General features: G+C 37.5%; 5 protein-coding genes across 5 annotated transcripts; 1 reads left to right on the top strand and 4 right to left on the bottom strand.

Annotated features, from left to right (window-relative positions):
• Positions 1–694: 694 nt before the first annotated feature.
• On the bottom strand, positions 695–13,352 carry Cln3 (CLN3 lysosomal/endosomal transmembrane protein, battenin). Its single transcript, XM_071710330.1, has 8 exons — positions 13,000–13,352; positions 8,562–10,257; positions 6,003–6,145; positions 4,524–4,682; positions 3,171–3,507; positions 2,721–2,870; positions 2,488–2,628; positions 695–2,307 (listed from the first exon to the last, which is right to left on the bottom strand). The coding sequence occupies exons 2-8, from the start codon at positions 8,745–8,747 to the stop codon at positions 2,167–2,169; spliced, it is 1,257 nt and encodes a 418-aa protein (XP_071566431.1). The 5' UTR covers positions 8,748–10,257; positions 13,000–13,352; the 3' UTR covers positions 695–2,166.
• A 2,541-nt stretch (positions 13,353–15,893) lies between these two features.
• Positions 15,894–19,173, bottom strand: LOC139774838 (uncharacterized). The gene is made up of 3 exons (XM_071710329.1): positions 18,546–19,173; positions 16,618–17,940; positions 15,894–16,291 (listed from the first exon to the last, which is right to left on the bottom strand). Exons 1-3 carry the CDS (start codon positions 18,880–18,882, stop codon positions 15,894–15,896), a joined length of 2,058 nt encoding a protein of 685 aa, XP_071566430.1. The 5' UTR covers positions 18,883–19,173.
• A 132-nt stretch (positions 19,174–19,305) lies between these two features.
• On the bottom strand, positions 19,306–21,653 carry Trm7-32 (tRNA methyltransferase 7-32). The gene is made up of 5 exons (XM_071710333.1): positions 21,248–21,653; positions 20,934–21,003; positions 20,631–20,830; positions 20,029–20,423; positions 19,306–19,895 (listed from the first exon to the last, which is right to left on the bottom strand). The coding sequence occupies exons 1-5, from the start codon at positions 21,366–21,368 to the stop codon at positions 19,434–19,436; spliced, it is 1,248 nt and encodes a 415-aa protein (XP_071566434.1). The 5' UTR covers positions 21,369–21,653; the 3' UTR covers positions 19,306–19,433.
• Positions 21,654–21,742: 89 nt separating this feature from the next.
• On the top strand, positions 21,743–22,862 carry LOC139774842 (probable U3 small nucleolar RNA-associated protein 11). Its single transcript, XM_071710335.1, has 2 exons — positions 21,743–21,881; positions 21,998–22,862. Exon 2 carries the CDS (start codon positions 22,014–22,016, stop codon positions 22,773–22,775), a length of 762 nt encoding a protein of 253 aa, XP_071566436.1. The 5' UTR covers positions 21,743–21,881; positions 21,998–22,013; the 3' UTR covers positions 22,776–22,862.
• A 54-nt stretch (positions 22,863–22,916) lies between these two features.
• Positions 22,917–24,997, bottom strand: LOC139774844 (uncharacterized). Its single transcript, XM_071710337.1, has 5 exons — positions 24,750–24,997; positions 24,386–24,520; positions 24,226–24,312; positions 24,017–24,107; positions 22,917–23,817 (listed from the first exon to the last, which is right to left on the bottom strand). Exons 1-5 carry the CDS (start codon positions 24,820–24,822, stop codon positions 23,472–23,474), a joined length of 732 nt encoding a protein of 243 aa, XP_071566438.1. The 5' UTR covers positions 24,823–24,997; the 3' UTR covers positions 22,917–23,471.
• Positions 24,998–24,999: the final 2 nt, after the last annotated feature.

Here is a 24,999-nt window from a genome sequence, read left to right as displayed (position 1 = left end):
ATCACATGCGAGTCATGCATTATTAATCTTAGAACTACATGCATATTTTTTTATACGCGCGGACTACATACCGGATCTCGCAAACCCAGATGGATATTTTTATATGTAACTCCGGTAAAAGAACATATTTTTCGACAAATCTTTTTCCAGGAAATTGTCAAACATTGTAGAATTAAAAAATACGATTGTAAAGTCAAAATTTAATCGACTTGCTAAATTAAAATAAAAAATAGGTGTTTGAACAAGGAGAAATTTTCAAGAATGTTAATGACTTGAAATTCTTGTCGGGTCTTGCAGATTTGTATGTGTGTAGTTCTAGGTTTAAGAGGCTGGCGTAAGTATTTTCATAAAGAAGAAATATTGCTCGAACTGAAAAGCAACCGGCGGACTGTAAACATGGCAATAGCACAGTTGAAAAAGGCAGCAACTTAAAATTCCGCAGTAAAGATTCTTATTTTTCCAACTGTTCAAAATCTTTTAATTATTACTTTATATATAATTTAATTATTACTTTATATGCTTGCAACATATCATTAATTTCATTTGTATATAATTGAAAAAGTTATAATATTTGTCGCTATTAAATATTGTACAAAGATTAGATCTTTGTAAAAAACATGTTGAGTTGCTGCTTTCTCGAATTGTATCGTTGAAACAATCACACACTTCGGCAAGACAAAAAATGTTTATCATCTCGACGGTTTCGATGATCATTTTATTAAAATTGACGTAAATGTCTATAAATCACAATTTCTCAATCAAAAGACTTAAGAATAATATCGATATATCAAAGTAGAAACGTGGTAGTTCGAACTAGTAATTTTTATATCTAATCGCAAGTGAGTAGGTAAGGAGACGGCGTAATCCAAGTGCGTTATTACGATTTCTAATTCATCAGTGAGGTCAATTCGTTACTGTACTACTAATACTGAGATAATCCTCGAATCTTCGTGCGATCATCCTAGTGGAAAAATGTCTCAGAATTTTTCAGATTTTTTATATGAATTGGAACATTTTTCAGAAAAAATAATAATAAAATATTTCAGATTTTTCCCGCTAACATATTTTTATAGAAATCTGAATAAATAAGAGAAAATCAGCGCAATTTTTCAGAAATTTTCATACATAATACATACGGATACTGAAATATTTCGAAAATTCTCATCCAATTATTCCTGAAGTATCTGAGAAATTATATACATATATTTTTTTTGAATTTTTTACAAGTCTAAATTCTTAGAAAAAAATCTGAGAAAATATGAGACATTTTTTCAACATTCTTGCGGGCCCACGAGAATACTTGCGCATCCCGTTTGCTCGTAGCAAGAAAATAACGATGTGAAGATCGACAACTAATAGCAACCTCAGAGTACATATATCTACGGTATCAGAAAGAGTTAAACAAGACTACAGTACAAGTCAAAATTTAGATGCGCTATAGAAGAAATAGTACAATTCGCAAAATTTAGGCACAGCACCGTAAAATAAATAGGCTTACAGTACAACGCAGAATCTAGATACAGTACTTCGAGAAAGATTTCTTTCATTCCGCAGCGAAAACGCAGATGATATTCGTATGTCACGTGCTACGTCGCCGTATAATGTATCATGTAAACTTAATATGGCACATGTACTGCAATATGCCCTGTTCCTAATATATCTTTTAAACGTTTGTACCGAATAAAGCTCGGACATTTGTAATACATTGCAATCAAAACTACTTATTGTTAGAAGACACTTAAAATGAGTCTAGAAAGTTTCCGAGAGCGATACGGTCGTGGCTTAAAAAAATGTTTAAAAAATCCAATAAATATGATTATAAAGTAGAGTTAAAAGTAGTAGTTAATAAAACGATAAAAATTCACCACCGTGTCGCCTGCATCCTAAACGTTTGCCACACTTTTTCCCTCAAAATTTCGTAGACTCAAATGCTTCTAGTAAAGCTAGAAGATTAGCTGGAACATTAATCGCTTCACAATCCCGCAAACGCGCTAAGAGCAGTTACGTTTGATCTACCTACGATCGTTAAATTAATAAAAGAAACAGCCGCGTTATCTTCGCCTCTAATCGCCGGCGTGTTACGTCGAGGAACTTTCGGAAGCGAAAGTCTCCGCCTGCGGAAACTTTGTTATCACTCGCGGCAGCGGGTGAACCACCGCTATATCTCTAGCTGCCCAGTCGCGTCGGCTGCGGCATCTTGCAAATGGCATTGTGAACAGGCATGGACAGCCATCCGGCCAACGCGATCCCGATCGAGTCCGCCATCGTCGCGATTCCCAGAGAAGCTTCGCGATCCTCCCTCGGAATCTATAAGAGATTTCACACCGGATTAATTTTAAGCTGCGGAAAATATCGTTACGTGCGTGGCAAAATATTCTTTATCGCATTAAATTGCAAAAAGATTCAATTTTTGACGCATTCCTTCATGTCATTCTGCATCGTTTGTAATTTTAGCATATTTCTTAAATGAAGAAGTAGCATAGTTACCTCGGTGGACATCCGATAGAACGTGTTCACGTACGCCCCGCCGCCAAGCAGACCCTCCCACAGTACAAGAGCAAAAACGATCCATATGTTCGGTATGTAATAGTAAATGGCCTCGAAGAGAAGGATTATGACGTTGACGAACTGAAAGAAACAATCAATTTCGAACAATAAGTTTTCCGATCAATACAATCCGTATTCTTCGACTTCTCGATTCCGGAAGTTTCATTTGTTACCTGCAACACGGACATGATCCAAATCTTGTTAATGGAAATTATGTTCACCGACGACCTCGAGATAAATACACCTATCTGGTAATCCACCTGAAGCCATCTGTACTGCTCGGAGTGCGTCAACCAAATGTCTTTGAATTCGATAAGCTCATACTACAAACAAAATTTCGCTTGCTCAGTTAACGGCTTGTAAAATTAACAAGTCAGATAATGATTCGCAATATTAAGGCTGATACGTCACAGACGACGATGCCTAACGCTGTAACTCTTGCATATATTTCCCTCTTAAAAAATCAAAACAGGAATTTATCGAGTTGATTTAACAAGAGCACAAACGTGGGCAAAATTATATAACGTTAACAGAAAGAGATGGACGATTGTAATGAATATATAAGCAGATTAGAGATACATGTGTAATGAAGAGATATGAAGATTATAGCGGAATATCGTTACCAAGCCCTGATTGATGAAGTATTCGAACAGGTAAACCAGCCCGAGTGGTATCATGTACTTCAGCAGGCCGGGCACTAAATTGATCTTGTCTTTGAAGCTCTTCTTGGGGTTCTTGATGATCTGCTCTTGGCTGTCGATGCCGTTCTTGGTGATCGGGATTTTGGTGTGCGCCGGGTGTTTGAGGATACACCAGAACGTGATCGCTTGCAGGATCGGCACGGCTAGCATAACTAACAACGTGTGCTCGGTGGATAGTATCATGGTGAGCCCGGCGTAAGACACGGCGCCGATCACCCCGGCGCCGCCCGTGCCCGACGACCATGTCGAGATCACGTGCCTGCGAGAGAATTAATGACAATTAACTGTCAATACTTAATAATACTTGATAGAAAATAAGAGAATCATCAAGTAGCTGAGAAGCCGAGAAAATAAACACTGAATACGAAGAAATAGAAGTTAAAATTAATGCAAGCTTGTCCTACAATTTTCGCGCTTCAAATCATCTGACGTTAGAGTCTAATAAGCAGGTTGTTGTATCTAACAAGTTGTTTGTATTACGCGACTCTTCCGCTTCATCTAGAATGACAATATAACTCTAGACTCGCATAACGGACGTAATAGTTTACAACAAGTCCTCTTACGTTTTACGAGAGAGTGATTAGCGGTTAGCGGTCGTAATTGTTATTCTGCATGGCGTGATTATAAACGTACCTATATATACGTATACTGCCGAGCTCCACGCGCGCAGCTTTTATCTTTATTTTTCCGCATGTATAAAATCGCGCACATATTATAGTTCATTACGTTTTCACATATACACACTTCCAGATCTGAAAGACCGAATCGCCAGCGTTGCATTATCTTATCGCTACTTCGCTGTCACAACTGTCTAAATGTTAATACTACAATTCAGTGTACTCTGGAAATATACCCGCCGCCGCAGCAACAAACGACGAATCTGCTGCCTCGTAAAACGTTGAGCCGACAGCTTTAAATTCGACTATCTGACATTTTATTATACGTTCAAAGTTTAAATTTTACGCTCCTTCCGTCTACTTTCGATCCTCCCGCTGTTCCCAAAGAATCACTGAAGCATAGAAAATTATACATAACGTCCAATAAAAAGAGATACTGCTTAATTTTATACGCGCATCTGTATAAATATAAATTACGTCTATAATACAATTATATTAATATAAAAATGCTGTGTAACGAGAAGCTATATTAAATCAATGATCTATATATTCGTGTCGGAAGCTACAAGAAGTTTCAGTTTCCGGTGTGTGTATAAACAAGCGAGAACAAGTATAACGCACCTGTAATATGACAGTAACAAACGGGGTGTACACTTACTTGGAGAACTGGTTACTGTAACTGAGAAGGGTAACTTCACCCAAGCCGGAGGAGAGCGACGTAACGACGACGCCCAGAATGGCGAGCCATTCGGTAGTGCTCAACGACACCATGAGGAATCCTGCAGCGGAAAAGAACACACAGGTAGCCAGTCGAGCACTGTAATTAATGAGTCGATTGCTCGATTAGCGTTTGGACTGACGGTTCGGGTCGGCCGTTTGCACAACCGCGAAAGGACTTACACGATATCCGAGGCTCCGCCGTGCGCCGGATGAGGTTTAAAAAAAAGAGGATATGTATCGAGAAAGATAGTTAGTAGATAAGTAGGAAGGAGCAGAAACACTCGGATTGCACGCTGGATCTCATACTCGATTAATTTCCCATATGCCATTTATACACTTTGAACAAATTTTAAATTTTTCTGTTCCAAAAAGTATATATGTGCGTCTCATAAAAAATGTATTATTAGTCTAATTAGCTAAACAATACCTTAAAAAATTATTTTACATGATAAAATCTTATTAGATACAATTATATTGATAAATTTTTTTGATATTACATAATATGCGGAGAATGAAAACTCTTGGATTAATTAAACACTGCCAGTTAAGTTAAATCTAGTGCGTCTCATAAAAGAAATGTATTATTAGTCTAACTAGCTAAATAATATCTCAAAAAAATGTTTTACGTGATAAAAACTTATTAAATATATTAATTTTTATATTACATGTATATAATACATAGAAAATAAAAACGTTTGGATTAATTAAACACTGTCAGTTAAGAGTGCGTCTCATGAAAGAAATATATTATTAGTCTAATTAGCTAAATAATACTTCAAAAAATTGCTTTACGTGATAAAAACTTATTAGATATATTAAAACATTTGATATTACATGTACAAAACGTGGAGAATGAAAACGCTTAGATTAATTAAATACCTCCAGTTAAGTTAAATCTAATTATTACACTTTTGTTTGCATATTGTTTGCACTTTATTTTAGAACAAACTGACATAATTAAAAGTGTACGTCATTATGAGCATCGTCTAATCGTCGCAATGTAAATTAATCTTGGTATGTTACGTTTAATGCTTTTACTAATTATGATATTATCGTGGAGCATCCAAGCGTGAAATCTGCAGGTGTTCAGACAAGAGTTTTAATCTCAAAGGAAATATGCTCGTGTATCCAATGCAATCAATTGCGCAACGCGAGAAAAATCACGTAGAATCTGGAAGACAATACAAACGTTTCACGGAAAAAAAAAGAGTCACACATCGCGTTTAGTTCTGTCGTCATTCCAATTAACTAATGGGAGTGAAACGCGGAGGTATTCGTTTTGCATTCGTGCTCACTGGGCTTCATTCGGACAAGTAATCGGACAAGGATAACGCGAAGATGCACGAGAATGCACATCGTAGGCGTTACACGCGGCTGAAAGAAATAAAAATAAGGAGAAATAAAGATAGATACTCACTGCACTAGAAATGGTAGGAACGGCGCCGTGATCTTGATCGCCAGTGCTGGCAGAATGTCTGCCAAAAGTATAACACCGGTCGAAACGTTGTTGCACGTGCGACCATCCGTCGTGTTCGTGACGTTTGTGATTGGTGTGGTATCCTAGAAAGATTTGAAAAACAATTGCAATTCAATTATAGCACTCCGTTCAAGATAAAAATTAAAGAAAACATTCCAAGGGTTTTTTGAGAAAGGGAGAGATTTTCCGAGGAATTTAATTTGAGTATTTTCTTCGTGAAAATTTAATAGTGACACGATAAAAATATCGTTTCGCAATTTTTATCTTTTTTGTAGTAAACTCGCTCCAAATAAAAATAATTTTTATTTTATGTAATAGACAAAGTGTACTCTGTCAAAAAAATAATTTTGACATTATGCGAGTGTAACGTTTCGCACGTGATATACTAATTGCTCCTTTCTTACGTAATTTATCGACTATAAATACGACGCATTGAAAGGACAATGGTTGCACAATAAGGCAGTCTCGTGCTGCTTTATCAATGACACTCGTTTTTCTCGCTCAGGAATCCGGCCGGAGGACATGAATTATTAAAGCACGACGATTTTCCTCGTTCAAGACAAAATCGAATCATTACGCTATTAAATGGGTCATTAAGTGTTATCATTATCGCGGATCACGTTTATCAATTTATTGCTAAATTGCGGCATGATTCGAATGATTACTTCAATATATGTATATTAGAATTGCATTTGCACATATGTTAGAATTGCATGCATTTTGTATCTCAGCGGTCTGTTAATATCGTTGGAAAATTTTCCATGGAACTTCCACGAGTATTTAATTACTTTTCAGATTGGTATCGTATATCGGCGCAAGAATTTAATCGATAATAATAAGCGGCTAGACTCACGCCATTGACCCAGACCGTTGCACAAAGTTGAATATTACCAATTGACATTTTGATCTATGCAAAATGTCAATCGCAAAAGATTGATTTAAAAGGATAAGAAGGAAAAGATATATCAATCATCTATTACTTGTACCTCTTCCGGTATAAAAAATAAAGATACTGAGCCTCAAAGTTTCAACTTTTACTAATGAAAAGGTTTTCCAGGCCAAACGGTAAGAGATACGAGGTTGGCCAAGAGGACCAAAGTTGCTCCTCTCGTCGAGTTCTATAAGGAAAAAATGCCAAAACTAAAAAAAAATTAAATTTAAATTTTTTTTTTGAAACTTTGAGGCTCAGTATCTTTATTTTTTATACCGGAAGAGGTACTGAAATTTATACCACGCATAAAGCACACCTAAATTAACGTATATTCACAGTTTCAAGAAAATCCTAAGAAAATCGATTTTCTCTAGTATATAAGGACCGGAGAACGTCCTTAAGTGTTCTTCTAAATTGTTTGAATTGAAATAGATTAAAATAGATACGCTGTTTCAGCAAATAATGTTTGCACTTGACTTCCCAATAGCGCGCTTTACACGTTCTTTGCTTGCATCGTTGCACTTTCAAATCTATATTGATATAAGTCTTATGTGTGTACTTATCGATAAAATGTCTCATGCGAGCGTTATTGAGACGCATTATCGCGGATACTGTTTCGTGTGTTGTTGTTGGACTCATTTCTGAACTGACGGATAACAGATAATTTTTAAGAAAATGTAAAGATATCGCTACATTCGATAAAAAAATATCAATCGGGTATAAAAGGTTAATTTAATTGTACACAATACAATTATCGTAAAGATATTTAGCCTGTATGGGAATTTTTTCTAGAAAATAAAAACGCGAGAATATTTCCAAAATATAGAAAGAAAAGATGCATGAAGTTGAAAGATCTCTGAGAATTCACGTCACAAATTATTATTATGCCAGTCTTTTGTGAATAATGCAAAGTGGTTCACGCTATCTCATGCGGAGGTGAATCTGATACTCGTTGTTAGTCACAGTATTGTTATCTGGAGCAGGCCACAACACGGTGAGTTCATCCAGAGATAACTACGTCTCCGTTTCGCTTGAATTTCACAGATAAATCTCAAATATTTCAAATATTCCACTGTTAAAGGGTTATCGGAGTGAATTTCTAAAATTAAATAACTTCTGTGTCTTCACGATAATCTCAATCTAATTATTTCGTTTAAATTACTTTCGCACATACTTTTAAATATTATTAGATTCTTAAATCGAAAGATAATTATGATTATAAATTAAAACAATTATTTTCTTGTTTTACAAATAATGCGCGAAAAACTACATTACAAAAGATATTTAAATTTTATTTTAATATTTAAAATATTGTAAAAATTAGTAAAAGAATTATAATTATAAATTAAAATAATTATATATTTTTCATTATTTTACAAACAATGCCCTAAAAACTACATTATAAAAGATGTTTAAATTGAATTTTAATATTAAAATTATTATTTTCTGATTTGGTCAGAATATAATTCGTCGTAATATAATTTTAAGTTCGTCCTCTCCGCAAACTCTGCCAAATTTAAAACTCCAGTTTTCTTCGCACACAATCAAGAATCGCGTGAATCACTCACCTTCTCACCGAATTTGCTCTGAAGGATGTCGTGGGCCGCGCTGAGCATCACGACGTAGCCGTAATTGTTGCACAGACCCAGGATCCAGAAGGCCAGGAGATTGCGCCATCGTGCCTTCTTCAAGATAGCTTCCTCATCAAAAACATTCCCGGCCGCGTGCGAGCTCGCCAGACTCTTCTTACCCATCCCAAAGAACAGTTTCGAAAAGGGTCACGTTCCTTCTTGCTTCTATGGACTTAACCTTTAGACTCTCCGTCTCCTTCTTTTATCTTCGTCTCTCTCTCTCTCTCTCTCTCTCTCTCTCTCTCTCTCTCTCTCCCGTCTTCTCTATCTATCAGTTCGTCTCCTTTCCTCTGACTGTCTTCAAACTCTTTCCTCGTTTCAGTGCTTTCCTCGCAGCACGTACGCGTCTGCTAAATCGGCGTCTGAACCTGAACCCGTAGGTTCGCTTTTCTTTCTCTCTTTTCGTCTATCGGTCTGTCTCTTCTTCACTGACTTTCCCTTTCCCACTTCGTCGCTTCGCTTACTCTATCGCTGTCGTGAATACCGTCTCGTCTTCGGCTTTTCCCGGCCGAGCGGCGGCGAGGTGCTTCTTCTTTTAGAACGGATTCAGCAGCGTTCGGGCTTCGAGAAACTTCTTCAAATGCCGTTGAAAGCCGAAGGATACTCGCATATAACACGAGGATAATTCGTGCAACAACAACGTCGTTTGGCACTCACGTGCTCAAGTGTACATTTAGTTGAAGAGTGATTGGCACCCCGAATTGTTTTGCGACGACTATATATCGTTTCTATTAATCCTGCAAGTCCTGTACTGGCCTTTTACCAGTTTAAATCACAGTAGTGTTGATTGTACTGATGAGAAAATCACATAAAATGGAGCGCGAAGGTCGCACAGCCTCGTTTTCTTCGTAACCAAGTGCGTACCTTCTCGCAATGGAGTAAAAGCACGTATTGTCTCGGTCGATCCCGCAACGAGCTCTCCGATGGCCTTCTACAGTCACCTACAATTATTAATGGAAATACCTCGGCTACTAATGAATCACAGAACACACGTGACACCAAGTTCAACGCTCTTCCTCCTTCGTAAACAGAGGAAATATTCTATTCGAAAGTAAATACTTGATTAATATTTCGCAAATATTTCGGCTTTTTTTTTTTAAATATAGATCGCCCTCTTATAGGCATTCAATCAATAACGTGCGGAATGCTGCTTTCTCACGAGTTATCGCTCTCCTTCGGCGAACGATACCGCGCGGCTTTACCATTTAAATTCGCGACCTACGATGCACTGGATATACTTTTTCCCCAGAATGACGCCAGCCGGCGAAGTCCCACCTTCGGTTCCCTTCTCCTCCTTCCACGTGCACACACACACCGGCTTCGAGAAACTTTCCCAACCTTTCTTTCAACCGGGCTTCCTCGAACGCACACGCGTTAAAGTACTGCAGTTTGCAAATGCGCTTCTTTCAAGATGCACCAACAGGTCACCATTTGTTAACGTCGACGAATTTCAAATCGTGCTTTTCGCAACTCTTCGTGGATATATATGGCGTTTTAGTATTTATTTTTTTTTATCCGTGATTTTGGATTGAAGATCTGGATCGTTTTGTCGGCTGATCTGGATGTCTCTCCTCTGAAATGAGTAGATGCTTGCGTAGATCGAGCGAATCCCTCGAAAAGTCCAGCAGTTAAGCTGTTAATAAGAGAGACAGTGTGAGCAGGAGAATTACAATTGCAGATTGGTGAATGAATTGCTGATGAGTTGGCGGGCATAAAAAAAAACGTGCTTTTAGATTGTCCGAGAGATTCAGCTCGCGCTTCGCGTTTGACGTGTTTGAAAACAGCGTGTGCAGTTCGAGACAAATATAGAACGCATTAATATTTATATAATGCGTTTTACATAATTGTAAAAAGTATGTGGCAAATGCATTACGTCGTATAAATATACCGTTATTATTAACGTTCCATATTAAATTTTTATGTTTAGCTCTCCTACTCGAATTCCTGTGTAAATTCTCAGCGTGATCGCATTCAGCGATCACCTCTGCGTTTAATATTGTTAACTGCCTCCAGTTAGGTGACACTAAACTACATTTTCTACGCGTCTATTCAAGGATGGCGTTATCGCGCTACTTCGCACGGACAAACATAAGGAGACCCTGTGCACAAGACGTGTTTCACTCGCGAAATTCACGCTTCGCGCTATTTAATTTCCTCCACATTCGAACAAGCACGAATAATTTAACGTACAAATCGCGGAACGCATCATGCATTTTACGGAGATAAATCTTGGAGAATTTCAAAATATCGTATAATTTTTTTTGAGCTTTGAAATTTGTTCGTGAAATGTATTTTTTTTTAGAAGAGACGCTTTTATCGTACAAAGCGGCTTGCGTACTTGCATTGCAAAATGCGAACGTGAATTGGGGATGTTAACTCGCGTATTGTGATGGAAATATGTATATATGCATGCGATATGTAGATAACATTTTGAACGTTGGAATTTAAAAAAATTTCCGAAACCTCGCTTTTTAAAAATATTTTTGGGATAATCTTGCAGTTATATTATATTAAAAGATATCTCCCGTTTGATTTCTTCCTCTTTTTTTATTTATCAATACTTCTGAGTTGTAAATTTTTCCAGTATCTTTTACGTTTATTGCCACGCAATTCTGCCGTAGTAGATATAGGAGCGGATTACGAAACGCGTTATCTAAACAGAAAAGGAAAATAGAAGTAAGCAAAATAGGTATTTCCCAATATGAATTTTGTTATCAAAACAATATGAATTTTGTTATCGAAATAGTATCTTTCGCTGAAAATAGGATGACAGCCATGCATATAGGATAAAACGGCATAAAAAGTGCATGGTAAGACACGTCTTGACATCGATCGCTCTCGTTTTCTTCGTTTGGATTATTTAAATCTCTTATTTAAATCTTTTCTTCGCGTTATAAGAAATAAAATTCAAGTAACACAGTTCACGTACTCGTTCTGTTATCTCACGACTCTCGAGAGGTTATTGCATTTGTATTATAATTTCTTTTATCTCTATCTGTCAGTGATACTGTCACCGTCAGTCAAAGTAATCCACGTCCGGCGACGATTCCATGTGTATTCCTGATGTCGGTTCACGCGTTTTATCGCGACTCATGTCGGCTGCGGATAACGACTCGCTGCACAGTTAGCAGCGACGGACTTTTTGACACGCGACTGGCGTGTACGAGCCGATTACACATTACCCTTGACCCATCTTCAACGATATTCAGCCGGTGCAGTATAATGACAGCCGTATTACCATACTGAGAAAGGAAGCCCGCGGTTGAATCGAATAAAACTCGGTCAAACGGAATCTCCAAACCCCAAATGAATCGCTTGAATAAGCAAGTTTAATGCTAAAACTTCGAATGGTTTTACATATTATGATCGTAATTAACAACATTTCTTATTACGCTACATTATTTGATCAAGGGCCGTGACGATTGTTTAAACAGTTTTAGTTGCATAAGCAAATTCTTTTCTCAGTATATATATCGACTGCACAATTATTTAAAAACATCACTGGCGATAAGACAAGTGCGGGTACCACTTAATTTTGCAGCTTCTTCTAATCGAAATTAGTGTAAAGTAAAATAATAATACAATAATTGTCATTTCTTTCATCGTTCAAGTTACATTACGACTGAGATAAAGTTTTGAGACTACGTTTTGCTAATTAAATTGCTCTTAAACGATTTGCTTGCCTCGTAATAGCCAGCATCTAATGTTACAGGTCTCGTCTAGCGTTACAAATCTAATATTACTGATCCTTGTGAAACAAAGGCTTATTAGTCGACCAGAAACGATTACCGAGCCCGCAGTGACGATTTAAATAGATTGGACTGACCGGAATGCCGTTTGTTTACGGCTGCGCTTTTATCGTTTCGCTCCCAAACCGTCATATTAAATTTAATAATAGCGCATGAAGACGTTCGTTCATTTGAGTGACTCACATTCGTGCTCTATATTTAAGTGCAGCCATCGGTGCTATTTAATTGCCACAAGAAACGTTACTACAAAATAAAAGTACAGCTGTATTTTGCACGGAATGTGGGTTTTCGTAGGTATTCGGATGAACATCTGGACTAAACAATTCTAATGTATGAAAGAATACTTTGCAAAGAAAGCGTGACGTGTACGATGACTCTTTAGCAAAATTAAACGACAATTAAATTGCATTATCTGTGCGATATAGCAAAAGCCTTTTATATTAAATAATTTTATTTTAAAAATATTTATTTTACATCAAATTTTATATGTGCGATAAAAGAGCTGTGGTCAGGACAAAAAATTATCTTGAGCTTTAAGGTGCATTGGTATAAAGGGTTGAATAATACAGTAAATTCTTTTGTTAGTACATATATATAGTTCTGAAGTAATCGCGTTAGGTACTCACTCGAAATTCGTCTCCGAAGAGTTCAGCGAGGGACAGATCGAAGAGTCTCTTATACAATAATGTTTTCGGGATATCACAAACACAATCACAGCATGTGATATCACCAAAACCAGCAGGTGATATCACAAAGACGGTGCAGCGTGCAGCTCCGAATCGGCGATCGCCGAAATCGTTTTAGAGTAGCTCGAAGACCGATATGATTTATTGTCTAAAAAATTGCGAGGTATATCTTCAGAACGTTCGAGAATAATTTAATCGCTATCACAGCTTGATAGCGCAATCGATAGATAGATAAGAGCCGCGATCGGGAGTGCCGTAGTTGTCGCGACGAGTTCCAGCTCCAGAATAAATAAATTCCTGGCGAAATCGGCACATATATCATCGACATAAGCGCGACCACTCGGTAGGATCGACAATGGCATTTCGTTCTTGAACGATTCCGAGGCTTCCGAGCGTTCGTGACACGAACGGCTGTTCAGTCGGCTTCCGACCGCCGATCCGGTCGGAGCTGATCGGTCGATGACGATAACGCAAGCCGAAGAAAGAAAAAGAGGAAAAAAGATTCTATTCGATAAAAAATGTTTTTAAATTATAATAATGCGTAACAAAGACATGCATTAAAATTTAATTGGTTAAAAATAATGAAAAAGTTAGGTAGTAAAGGAAAAAGAGAAGACAGAAAGAATTTTATTGATTCTTAAAATAATTCTTTTTAACACAAATAAAGAAATGTAACGTTAATTAAATCGAGATAATTAAAGATATTATTGATACATCTCTCTTTCTCTCTCTCTCGCTCGACAAACGAGAGAGATAAAAATTGATGTCGTGATAACGTGATAAAATAATGAGTTTTGATAAAAATCTGAATGACGTGCGACTACTAGTAAATAACACATTAATATAAGATAAGGAATGAAGCCGTATCTTCCTGCCTTCGTTACAAAATTCGAAAGTTGCACTTGAAAATTGAAAAACATCGCGGATCTACTTGTGCAGCGAAGTAAACGCCTCGAATAATGGTTAGATTTACAACAATTCGCGGAACAATGTGTTTTTATATCACTATATTAGTATGATCGAGGAGTATCAACGTGACATTGCGATATTGCCGATTCAATGACACTTCCTATAGAAAAAGAGGGCCATGGTTCGCTGAGAACCTTCGGTGACACGCGTGACATTGCGTGCATAATGCTGGGATAAACTCAATTATTTAAATTCTGTAAGCATAGTGCAATATCCCTTCATTCCTTTGCGTGGCTCGATTACTATAAACAAATTACCGTTATCCGCTGGTCGAAAGAATAATCGATAAACCGAGAGAGACATTTTTAAGTAACTCTAGCGAAACGAACTTTCTCCTATACTTACGCTTTTTTAATTGTAATTTTAAAAAAAGATCTTTTAAAGAAAGAAACAATGTACATCATTATAATCGTACGATATGCTTCCGACGTCATTGTGCGGCGCGATAACCCCGTCATCTTTTCTTTGTTGAGTAATATTGAGACCAGCCCCCAAAAATGACGCAATATTTCTTGAGCAATGGCTCTTTGAAACATGTTTTTGTCTCTATTTAAATATATCAATTAATACGTTAAAATTTTGATTAATTTACTTTTGATAATTCTTAATGTCTATATATGTTTCATTATTATAATATAAAAATTATATAGATGTAATTCTAGATCAATAAAGACAAATACATCGTCAGAAATCGATAAAAGAGATATGGAATCTCGACCAAATAAATCTCGATTATATTTCGATTTGACTGATATTCACGAAACCCAACGTATCTACAAGCACTTCCGATGAGATTATAACAAAATGGATAGATAATTAATGTGTGTGTGACAACGAATCAAGATAAGAATTTAATTAAGTCTTCGCACTTGTTTTCTCTGATAGCGTATTGTATATATATGCTAAATATTAACGATTTACGAATCGATAATAAACGAGTCTCGATTAGAAGTTAACATGTTAAACACGTTAAACCTGTTTTATAACGTAAAAATTGTGTCGATAACTGGAATATGATTGGAATAAAATAATAATTGGAATGAAATAATCTAATAATCGAACGCGGAAGAATCAAACGTTATGAATATTTAACGTTGCTCGAAATAGCGTACATATCGAAACTTATTATGTTGCAAGACTGGTATAACACATATTCACGCCTTTAATTAGAAATGCATAATATTAATTTTTATTGCATACTTACAGATAATAAAACAGTATTTAAAAATATAAAAAAGGTGACATCTTGCAAGTTGTCTTTATCACAATTATTTGTAAATGTAACGTGTATTTTAAAAATTAAAAATAACTTATTTAATATAATTCATTCATTCTTAAAAATCGCATCAGTTTTCAAATAAACGTATGTATAACTTAATATAAAAAACATCATGTGCACGTGCTAGTGTTTAAATAAAAATTTCCTGTTCAATACTATATATAATAAATTATTATATGTATAATAAAATAAGATTGGCATATTAAACATATTCTATTGTTTCAAAAAAATTTTATTTCTATAGAATTAAGCATTTAATCATTTTTTAATTACCTTTTAATTAAAGAGTAAAAGAGTTAAAGAGTAAAAAGTGATTGTATTTCGTCTACTTTCTTTATATTACTTTAATATTTAACACTTAATTTGCTGTTACAAGAATTAAAGTGAATAAGTAAAAATAGAAAAGAAAAAAGTTATTATTATGTAAGAAGTAAAATAATTTGCCAAGCTTTGGTTCGATCATTCATCAACGTTAATTTAATTTTTCTAAATCCGATAAAAAAAAGTTTCTCAAAAATAATTTCATGAAGTGGGTTAATTTATTACTGCCTGCTAGGTATCTTCATCTTTTATAAGGAGCATCGTTTTACTCTGTGGATTGATGGGCTCTCACAGGAAGTGGCAGGACCGTGTCGCCCACCGTCAGGGATCCTTGACTGAAAACCTGCGTCTCCGCGGACACTCCTCTGGGCGAGGTTGGCAAGCGGCTGTTCCGCATCCTGCCGATCGGCTGGCGTCCCCTGATCATCTTGTACCATCCCTTCTGACGTTTCGCGAGGGGACTCTTTATGTCGAGCGCGAACGCGATCGGACCTTCCCTCGAAGAGCCCTCGGTGACCTCGCGGGTCCGTTTACCGGGACGAGTTGGGCTGTTGCTGGCGCTGCTGGATGATTCCTGCGAGGATGTCAATTCCTCAACGATCTCTCGTCGCTGCATCACTTCAGTTGCCTCGATGCTTCTTGGCGGTATTCTCAAACCTGAAACTGAAGTTCCGAAAAGAGTTGAAGATTAGAGTTGCGAACGCGAAATCTTATCTCTCACACTGTTAAATATTAAAGGATGTTAAATATAAAATTTAAACCAATACCTCAAGTTAAATAACATTTTGTTATTTTAAAATATCATGCGTTTCGAAATTTATTATTTTAACACGAACAGTATTATTTTAACTTCATTAATTTAATTAAATTAACAGCATATTAAATTGGCTAATTATCTTTCTATTTAATTTGCTAATAAATTAAATAGAAGCAGTGTTGATCTATATAGAAATGGTTAAAAATCGCGAATGATTAAAACTTTCACCGACCAGAGAAACTTCTCAAGGCGTGCTTCATAACTTGCGCGACGGTCGACAGGAATCCGCTGCTGTTACTGTTTTCGCCGCTCTGCACGAACGACGAAGAAGATGCTGGCGCGAGCTGTCCGTGATTCGTCATCGTCTCTGCCCTGTTCGGGGAATAGCTCTCGACACTCGAGACACTCATCCTCATCGTCGTGATAGACCGTCTACAGACGTTAGCAGACTCGGGCGCGCTGACTGAAGGTGCCTGACAATTCGCCGACGCGATTTGCTCCTGTATCTTCTTCAGACCCGAACTGATCAGATCGTTGGTCAATCCCCCCGAATTCTCCATCGCCACCATGATCCACACTCTATTGGAATCTCGCTGATTCGAAGTTGGCGCACCTCCGTCGCTCACTTCAGGATCTTGATTCTCTTTTTTCGCGTTTTTCGTGTTGTCCTGAATGATCCTGATTTCCGAATTGCTTAAAAGATTCTCCGAAGGTTGTATCGAAGAGCGCGTTTTATCCTCCGCTTCGCTGTCGTTCGTGCTCTTCGCACCTTCCGCGCTGCGCGTGTCTTTCACGTTGTTCGTATCATCTGCGTTCTTCGCGTCCTTTATGTCTTCCGCAGTAGTTTTCGCCCTCCGTGCGTTGATCTCATTATTAGCGTCGTGAAACTCATCCTCCTCCTCCTCCATCGACGTGTTGAGAATAGTTCGCACGCAGGAGTCCGTCAAGTTTATTCCGCGCGTCTCGCCTGCCGCGGTTTTAAACTGATCGGAGAACCTCACCTTCTTCACGACGTCCTCGCGGACGTCGTCCGACTGCGGCGAGTCCTGCAGGATGCCGCCTTCGGGCGATGTCAGGTCCATGTCCACAGGCGACGACACCTTGATCTCGTTAGCAGTTATCTTCTCGGCGGCTTCTTCGTGCGCGGTCTTCTCTTCCTCCTCCATGATGCTCAGCTTCCTGAAGGAATTGCTTGTCCTGAAGAATTGCTCGTCCCTGCAGGTCCTGAAGGGCGTCTCCTCGCTCGAGGCGTGCAGCACGAAGCTGAAGAACTGCGTGTCGTTCGAGATCGACGCGATCTGCGCGATCGAGTACGGCGAGCTCGTCTTGGGCGTTTTCAAAGTGAATTCCGGCACGCAGGGCGTCTCGAAGCTGGCCTTTTGGCCGATGAACATCGGCGTGCTGGTCTTCCGATAGATTTCCGGCGGCGTGCAAAATCTGCTGCCGTTGCAGTCGCTCTCGCTTATGGAGTACGGTTTTAGCTTATTCTTCTCCAGGTAGTCGAAGCAGGTCGGCGACGTCAGACAATGCCAGCGTTCAAACCACTTGCACGCAGCTGAAGATTCAGTTAAAAATGTGGAATTAACATACTTGCCATAAAAAATACCCGGCGTTGAAGATAAAAGATCTATTTATAGACTTGAAATTTACGCGTTATGCATAATTTTAGAGAATATTTTAATGAAGAAATTTAAATTTATTATTTATATAAGAATTGCATTTTATGTATTTTATATCCTTAAATTTTATTTTAATTTCGATTTGATTGTATATTATAATATTCTACATGCTTTCCAAGTAACAAAACTTTGAAATAGAGACAGAACTTTATAAATAAAAACACAACTTTAAAATAGAGAAGAAAAGCATATCATATACATATTTGACGGTCATTTCCTTCTAGCGGACTGTAATCTTTATATTATTTAAAATTCAAGCGAATGAAACATGAGTTTGCATTAATTTCTTTCAATCCGTTATTTTTATGTAAATACTTAAGTACAGATTAAATATATAAACAATAATCGTCTCTAATGGAACAAAACTTGTCGAAAATTTGGTTCTAAAATTCTCGATCGTGGACGATGATGCTTTTCGATTTTCGCGAGTAATTGCGGACTGTCGGATCTTGTTATTAACTTGCTTCGCGAATTATATTACCGATGGACTTGAAGTCTTCTCTGGATACAAATAAATCACCGCACAGCCGGCAACGTAACGGCAAATGCTTGTCTATTATGTGGCTCAACAATTTCTCATCCTCCAAGTTCAGTTTCGCGGACTCGCACTGTCGCATCGGCAATATCTCAGAGGCGCATAGAAAACAATCGGCATTCACGTCGGGATGCGCCTTGTCCACATGGCGATCGTGACATTTCACGCAGCAAAACGTCTTCTTGCAAAACCGACAGACTCTGTTCGCCGCCTGCTGTCCGAAGTGAAAAATCTTCGAAAACGGATATGCGGCGCTTTTAGTAAATACCTTGTCTTTCAACATATCCAGACGTGATTGCCGAAACGATCGGGTGTTTACTGATCGAACTGTTCAACGACAAACCAGTTTGTCAGTACGTCCGTGGGGGAATAACAATATAAACAGACAAGTACGTATGTACAAAGTAGAAATATACGAAAGTCAGAGATTACAATTTATGAACGTCCGCATTAGATTACATTTTCTAATTTGTATTTATAATTTGACAAATAAAAAAAAAACTTGGGATGGAGCAAACCTTATTTACAGCTAAATAAAAATTAAGAAATCTCCATCTCGTTTTTTATTTAAACTTAGAGAAAGAGTTACATATTTTATGTTGTTTTTAAAACAAATTAGAAATGAAGAATTATTTAATAGAGGAGTTTACGTTTTCAATAGATGATTCGATTTCTGGAAATTAAATCAGTGGATCAGGGCTAAAGGTTCATTTTTAAGATATAAAAATTTATTTAATAATTAACGTGAAAATAAATAAATAAATAAATTGTTTCGCAGTGTATTTAGTTATCATCTGTATTTTCTTTTTCCTTGGATGCAAATTGGTTTTAATTTCATAACGCATCGTTCGCAGTTTTCGCCACTGTATTCGATTCATTATCAAAGTCATTATCCGCAGAAACGACCAATACTCGTTTCATATCATTCGCCAAAGACTCATCTTTGTATTCGTTCGCGGTGCTGCAATCGGAAACGGATGTATCAAGTTGATATAAGTTTTGTAACCCATCGATGGCCTCTCCGCTATCTTCATCCTGCACGGTTTTCGCGGATGTACTTGGCTGATTGTCGGAGTTATTACTCGCAGAATTCAACGCCCATTTAATTCCGGATATTGACGATTTATTTTCGTGTTCAATCGCTGCTTCGACGTCGATTTCGCTGAAATCGATGCTATCATCGAAAGTGGAAACGTTTTTCTCAGCTCTTCTCCTACTTATTAACAATGCTTCCTCGTAAGGCGGTGCTATGGGGGCTTGCACCGGTTCGTGGTACTTGTACTCCTTACCTTCGTACTGAAAACATTTATGTATAATGATAAAACCGAGGCATAACGAAATTAAAAAATAAAATATAAAGGAGAGCAAGGGGTTGCTAGAACCATTTGATTTACAGTCAAACGAGAATATAGTTTTCATAAACACTCACGTTTAGTGGATAACACATATCAGAATCGGGCTGACTGAGGTCTCCGCACACGACGAACGGAACGACGACTCTATTAACTCCTGTCAATTTCTCGAAGTCGCACGGCTCGTCCGTCAACCAAGGATTCAGCATGTTTGGCTCGTAGCCTTCCGGCGGGCTATAGTCTTTACAGACCACAAACGCCTCGATGCTCGAGTTACGGGAACTGCTAGGTTTCGTGCAGTAGACATAAGGGAAAAATATTCTCAGTTGAGCGTACAAAAGCGTCACGTCCTTGGCGCGGAAGATCTTTGCGACGAATGTCCCGCCGGGTCTCAGGATGTGCGTAGCTATGTTCAAAGCGGCCAGTAGCAGCTGCGATTGGATGAATATATCCATGTCGTGTAGACCGGTCACTGCGAACAGAATAAAATTTAGACAATTTAATCGACGCGCAGGTTTACTAAGGTTGGAAAATATGTGTAATACAAAAATATTACTAGGCTACTAAGATCCAAGCTCGGACTATAAATGGCTTACTCGATATTAATTGAAAATAAAGTTTATCGATCATACAGACAAATCTGTTGAAAACAAAAACAAAAAGGATGAAAGATACGTACCATCAGGTGCCCCATCGCATACCACCAAGTCCGCTCGGGTGTTATCAAAGTGCGCAATGATCTGCTCCGCTGTGCTGGTGTTAGTAATGTCACCTTGCAGCTGGATAACTCCTTCCAAAGGTGCCATTGCTTGCAAATCAACCGCCACGATTTTTGGCGGAGACGCAGGACCTTCTTTTAAAGTCTCCTGGTAGTTCTCGCTATAAAATAAAAATGTACAATTGTTTTATTATACAATAAGAAGAATACTTTTTTGTTACACAGCACAGATCTTTTATTTGGTCTTTTATAAAATTCATTTACTTTAGCTTGCGAGCCAAGACCTGGCTCCAGCTTCCAGGCGCAGCGCACAGGTCCACTGCTTTGGATACTCCTAAAAGAAAGAGAATAATAATTTTCTTTTAACGATACAAAGATCTTCTCTCAACATTTGTTATTTATTATTGTTAATTATCAGATCTGAAATTTTTATCTGTAACATTTTAATTTCTTGCGTTGTTTTCACATTCTTTTTTCATTTATCCAAATCGTGCATTATCTCAGTTTAAATAACATGTGATAAAATGTAATTAAAAAGAAGCGGAATTATTATTTGCTGCTATTATACGCACACGCACCATCAAAAATTTGACACTCCGAATCAATTTGGAGCAGCTTGAAGGCACTTCGGGCTCGCCATCCTTCTTCCTTCGCCTTTCTATAATATATATCGCGCTTGTCTTTTGAAGTTTTTCCCATTGTTGATATTTTCCGTTAAACTCACAATTTTTGTCACACAAAAGTATCTGAGAGCTTTTAAAATAGTTTTAAAATCTTTAATTAATGTTTTCTTTACATTCTTCTCTAAGGGTTCCTTATGTTTCCACTTAATAAACTTCTTTAAAGCACATATATTTAAATTTCAAAGTGCCTAATAAATAATTATTATATGTTATATCTTGCACAATATTCGAGCTCTAGCGAAACGACTGATCAGTGATCCGACACTTCTAGACCTAACCTCTCTAGGACGATCAGCTGATTGTTTAAAGAGATGGAAACTGCTCTTTGCAGGTGCACTGAGTTACACTTTCTGCATGTCTAATGCTCGTTTTTCTGCGCATGTGCGACACGGCGACACGTGACAGTATACACAATTACACATACACGTGCGTCGTGTGTATCGTCGCTAAATGTGAGGTTATGTGGCATAGAGATTATCAGTACTCGTTATTATTGCAATAGCAGTTTTTTTTCGTGAATACAAAAAGGGTAAGCACAATTAACGTAAACGGCATATTATCTGTATTCTGTATCTTTCACTATCGAATTTATTTATTTCATTTTTTGAACGTACGTGCGCAATGATCATCCGGGCACTTTTCCAGAGAGCAAGACGTCGAAATGTCGTCGTGGAAGAAAGCCGCGAAGGCGAGCCAGAAGACCCACCGGGAACGTCACCAACCGGAGATCCGCAGACACCTGGGGCTGCTGGAGAAGAAGAAGGACTACATCGCCCGAGCCAGGGACTTCCAGGAAAAGCGTGCGACCATCAAGCTCCTGAGGAAGCGCGCGCTGAACAAGAACCCGGACGAGTTCCACTTTCACATGATCAACTCCAAAGTGATGAACGGCGTTCATCGGGAGAAGGACAAGGAGGATGAGCACACGCCCGAGCAGATCAAGCTGATGGAGACGCAGGACCTCAGGTACGTGGCGTACAAGAGGAACATCGAGGCGAAGAAGATAGACAAGCTGCAGAGCCAGTTGCACATGATCGACGCGGCCAACGAGACGCAGAATAAGCACATCTTTTTCGTGGACGACAGTGCCGAGATGAGGAACTTTGACATCGCCGAGAAATTGAACACGCATCCGGCGCTTCTGTCCAGGCGCACCAATCGGCCAACGTTGGACGCGATCAAGAGTATGAAGCTACCGGAACTCGATAATAAGACTATCGCTAAGCTCGAGCAGAAGAAACACATGGCCTACAAAGAACTCGAGAAGAGGGTCAACAGGGAACGCGAACTGACGGTCGTGCAGCAGAAGTTAGAGATGCGCAGAGCGCTGAAAGACAAGGAAACCAAGAAACCGAAACTAGTGAAGCCTGGCTCGAAGGATACCGCTCCTATTTATAAGTGGAAGTTTGAGAGAAAACGATAATTTATTTATATTATAGATTTTTCTTAATGATTAGGTATAATATTATATTAGTTAATTATGAATATCGAATAAAAATGTATATACATAGCTTTCATCATTTTCGATATCATTCTTTTAACGTTTGCGATAAGTCGATAATAAACAATCACGTTTTTCGATAAATTCCATTGAATAGTAATTTAATAATAACGATAAAATCTATTCTTAATTTGTATTACTTATTAATATCTAATAATAATGAAATATAAGTACATAAAATATTGTTGAAGCAATTTATAATTTAGCTAAGAAAAGCACATTATTACATAGAAGTGTTAAATCAAAACTTATATACTTGTGTATACGCAACAATCTATAATGTTATAAGAATTTCAACTTTTTTTTGGTTGAACTTATGCATATAAAACTTCGTTTAATTATATAAATGACTTCAAACGAGTTGCCTTCATTTAACGCAATATAATCTCATTTCAAAATTATAGATTGTTGTGTATATAAGAGTATATAAGTCTTGATTTATTGACACTTCTTTTTTTCCTGTGTATTAATTTACCATCTTTGCTTATCTCGCTATATTGCTTATTTCGTAACACTCACATTCTTCTTTTTTGATATTTTTAGTTTTGTTATTATATCGCTAATTATTTTCTTCAATATTCCGCCGTCTGCGGACATCAATATAATCAATTGAGATTGTCATTTGATCGGCGTCGAAATGTTGGAAATTATTTCAAACATTTCGGTAATATTCTCCGCTTCTTCTGACCCTCCGCTTGTTTCCACGCCATTCATTTCCGACGTTTGCACGATCGCCATCTCGCTCGATGCCATTGCTGCCATTGGCTCTGTCATCGGCTCTGTCATCGATGACTGTCTGCTTTCTGCCGTGGATGCTTCCGCGATCACGTCCGTATCCGTCATTCTCACGGTGTTGTTAGTTGGCATAATCGGCAACATCATTGATATGCTTATGCAATCGTAATTGATCTGCCAAAGTTGTTTCTTGGCGTAAATGTCGAGGCGAAGGCAAGCCGTAATCGAGCTATATGAAAAGGTCATAGCTTTAGAAATTGCAGATTAAATTGAAAACGAATGTTTAAAGATTAACTGTGGATAGCTTTGGCAGTATGAAAATAATTTTAAGATTCACGAATTGAATTATTTGAAACAAAATTTTGAATTTCTTTTCATTAATTACAGATCTCTAACTTTTTTAATACAATAATTATTTTAACACGTGCCTAGGAAATCGATTAAGCTCCAAGATTTTGACACACGCGGTCGAGAAAAGACAACCAGGAACGTACACGCAAAACTGGAACGCCTTGAAATCTGTAAAATAAATTATATGTAACTTACATATTAATTATATATATAATATTATATTAATTATATAATTAATATATATTAATTATAATATATATATTATATTGAAATCGAAAATACTAACTCGTGACTGTTCTAGTGCTGAGTGTATCCGAACTCAACGTGACATCCACATTTAGTCCGTTCCTCTGATATGTGAAATTGACGCACACTATAACATAAAAAATACGATAGTTTAATTCTTGATTTATTATTTTACTTTAATATTACTTTTAAAGACTCACGATCCTTCTCTCTTCTAGTATAAAGGATCATCACGCTTTGGCAGCAAGAACAGGAGAAAGACATCGAGCAGTTGCATGATTGTCGAGTAGCCGAAACCGTTCTGTAAATCAGGAATCCTCTCGATACCCTTGTGCCTAATAAATGTTGCCTCTGTTAGTTTCTTTTTTTTTAGTTCAAACATGTAATAAAATAAATCCAAATACACATGCATCTTAAAATTATATATAATTCGAAAAAATCGACAAAATATATTTTAATATTTTTAATCATAATCGTCAAAAGTTCTATTTAGTTATTTGCCCAAGTATTGCATTTGGGAAGAAATAAAATTTTCTCATCCGTGAGATAATTGCTAGCACTAACTTTTAACAAGGATAATTTCGCGAACGAGGCACAACCAGATGAAGACGAGTGCACCGATGCTACGCGGATCCATATTTACACATTACGTTAATTATAACAAACGCGCGCGTTCCTCGTAATTATATTAGCTTATTAACGAGCGACGTCTCGTTATACACTAAACGGTTTCTGCTCTTTCACGTTCCGCCCGTCGTTGTATACAGGACGACTGCAATCACGAGCTATTGTGAGTCCATTGTATTGTAGGCTT

Source organism: Temnothorax nylanderi, unplaced genomic scaffold, assembly GCF_030848795.1.
Source record: "Temnothorax nylanderi isolate EJ_2023f unplaced genomic scaffold, tnyl_v1.0 TNYL_tig0088_pilon, whole genome shotgun sequence".
Classification (NCBI taxonomy): domain Eukaryota; kingdom Metazoa; phylum Arthropoda; class Insecta; order Hymenoptera; family Formicidae; genus Temnothorax; species Temnothorax nylanderi.
The sequence above is the reverse complement of the archived record's forward strand: the minus strand, read 5'-3'. Positions and strand labels throughout refer to the sequence as shown.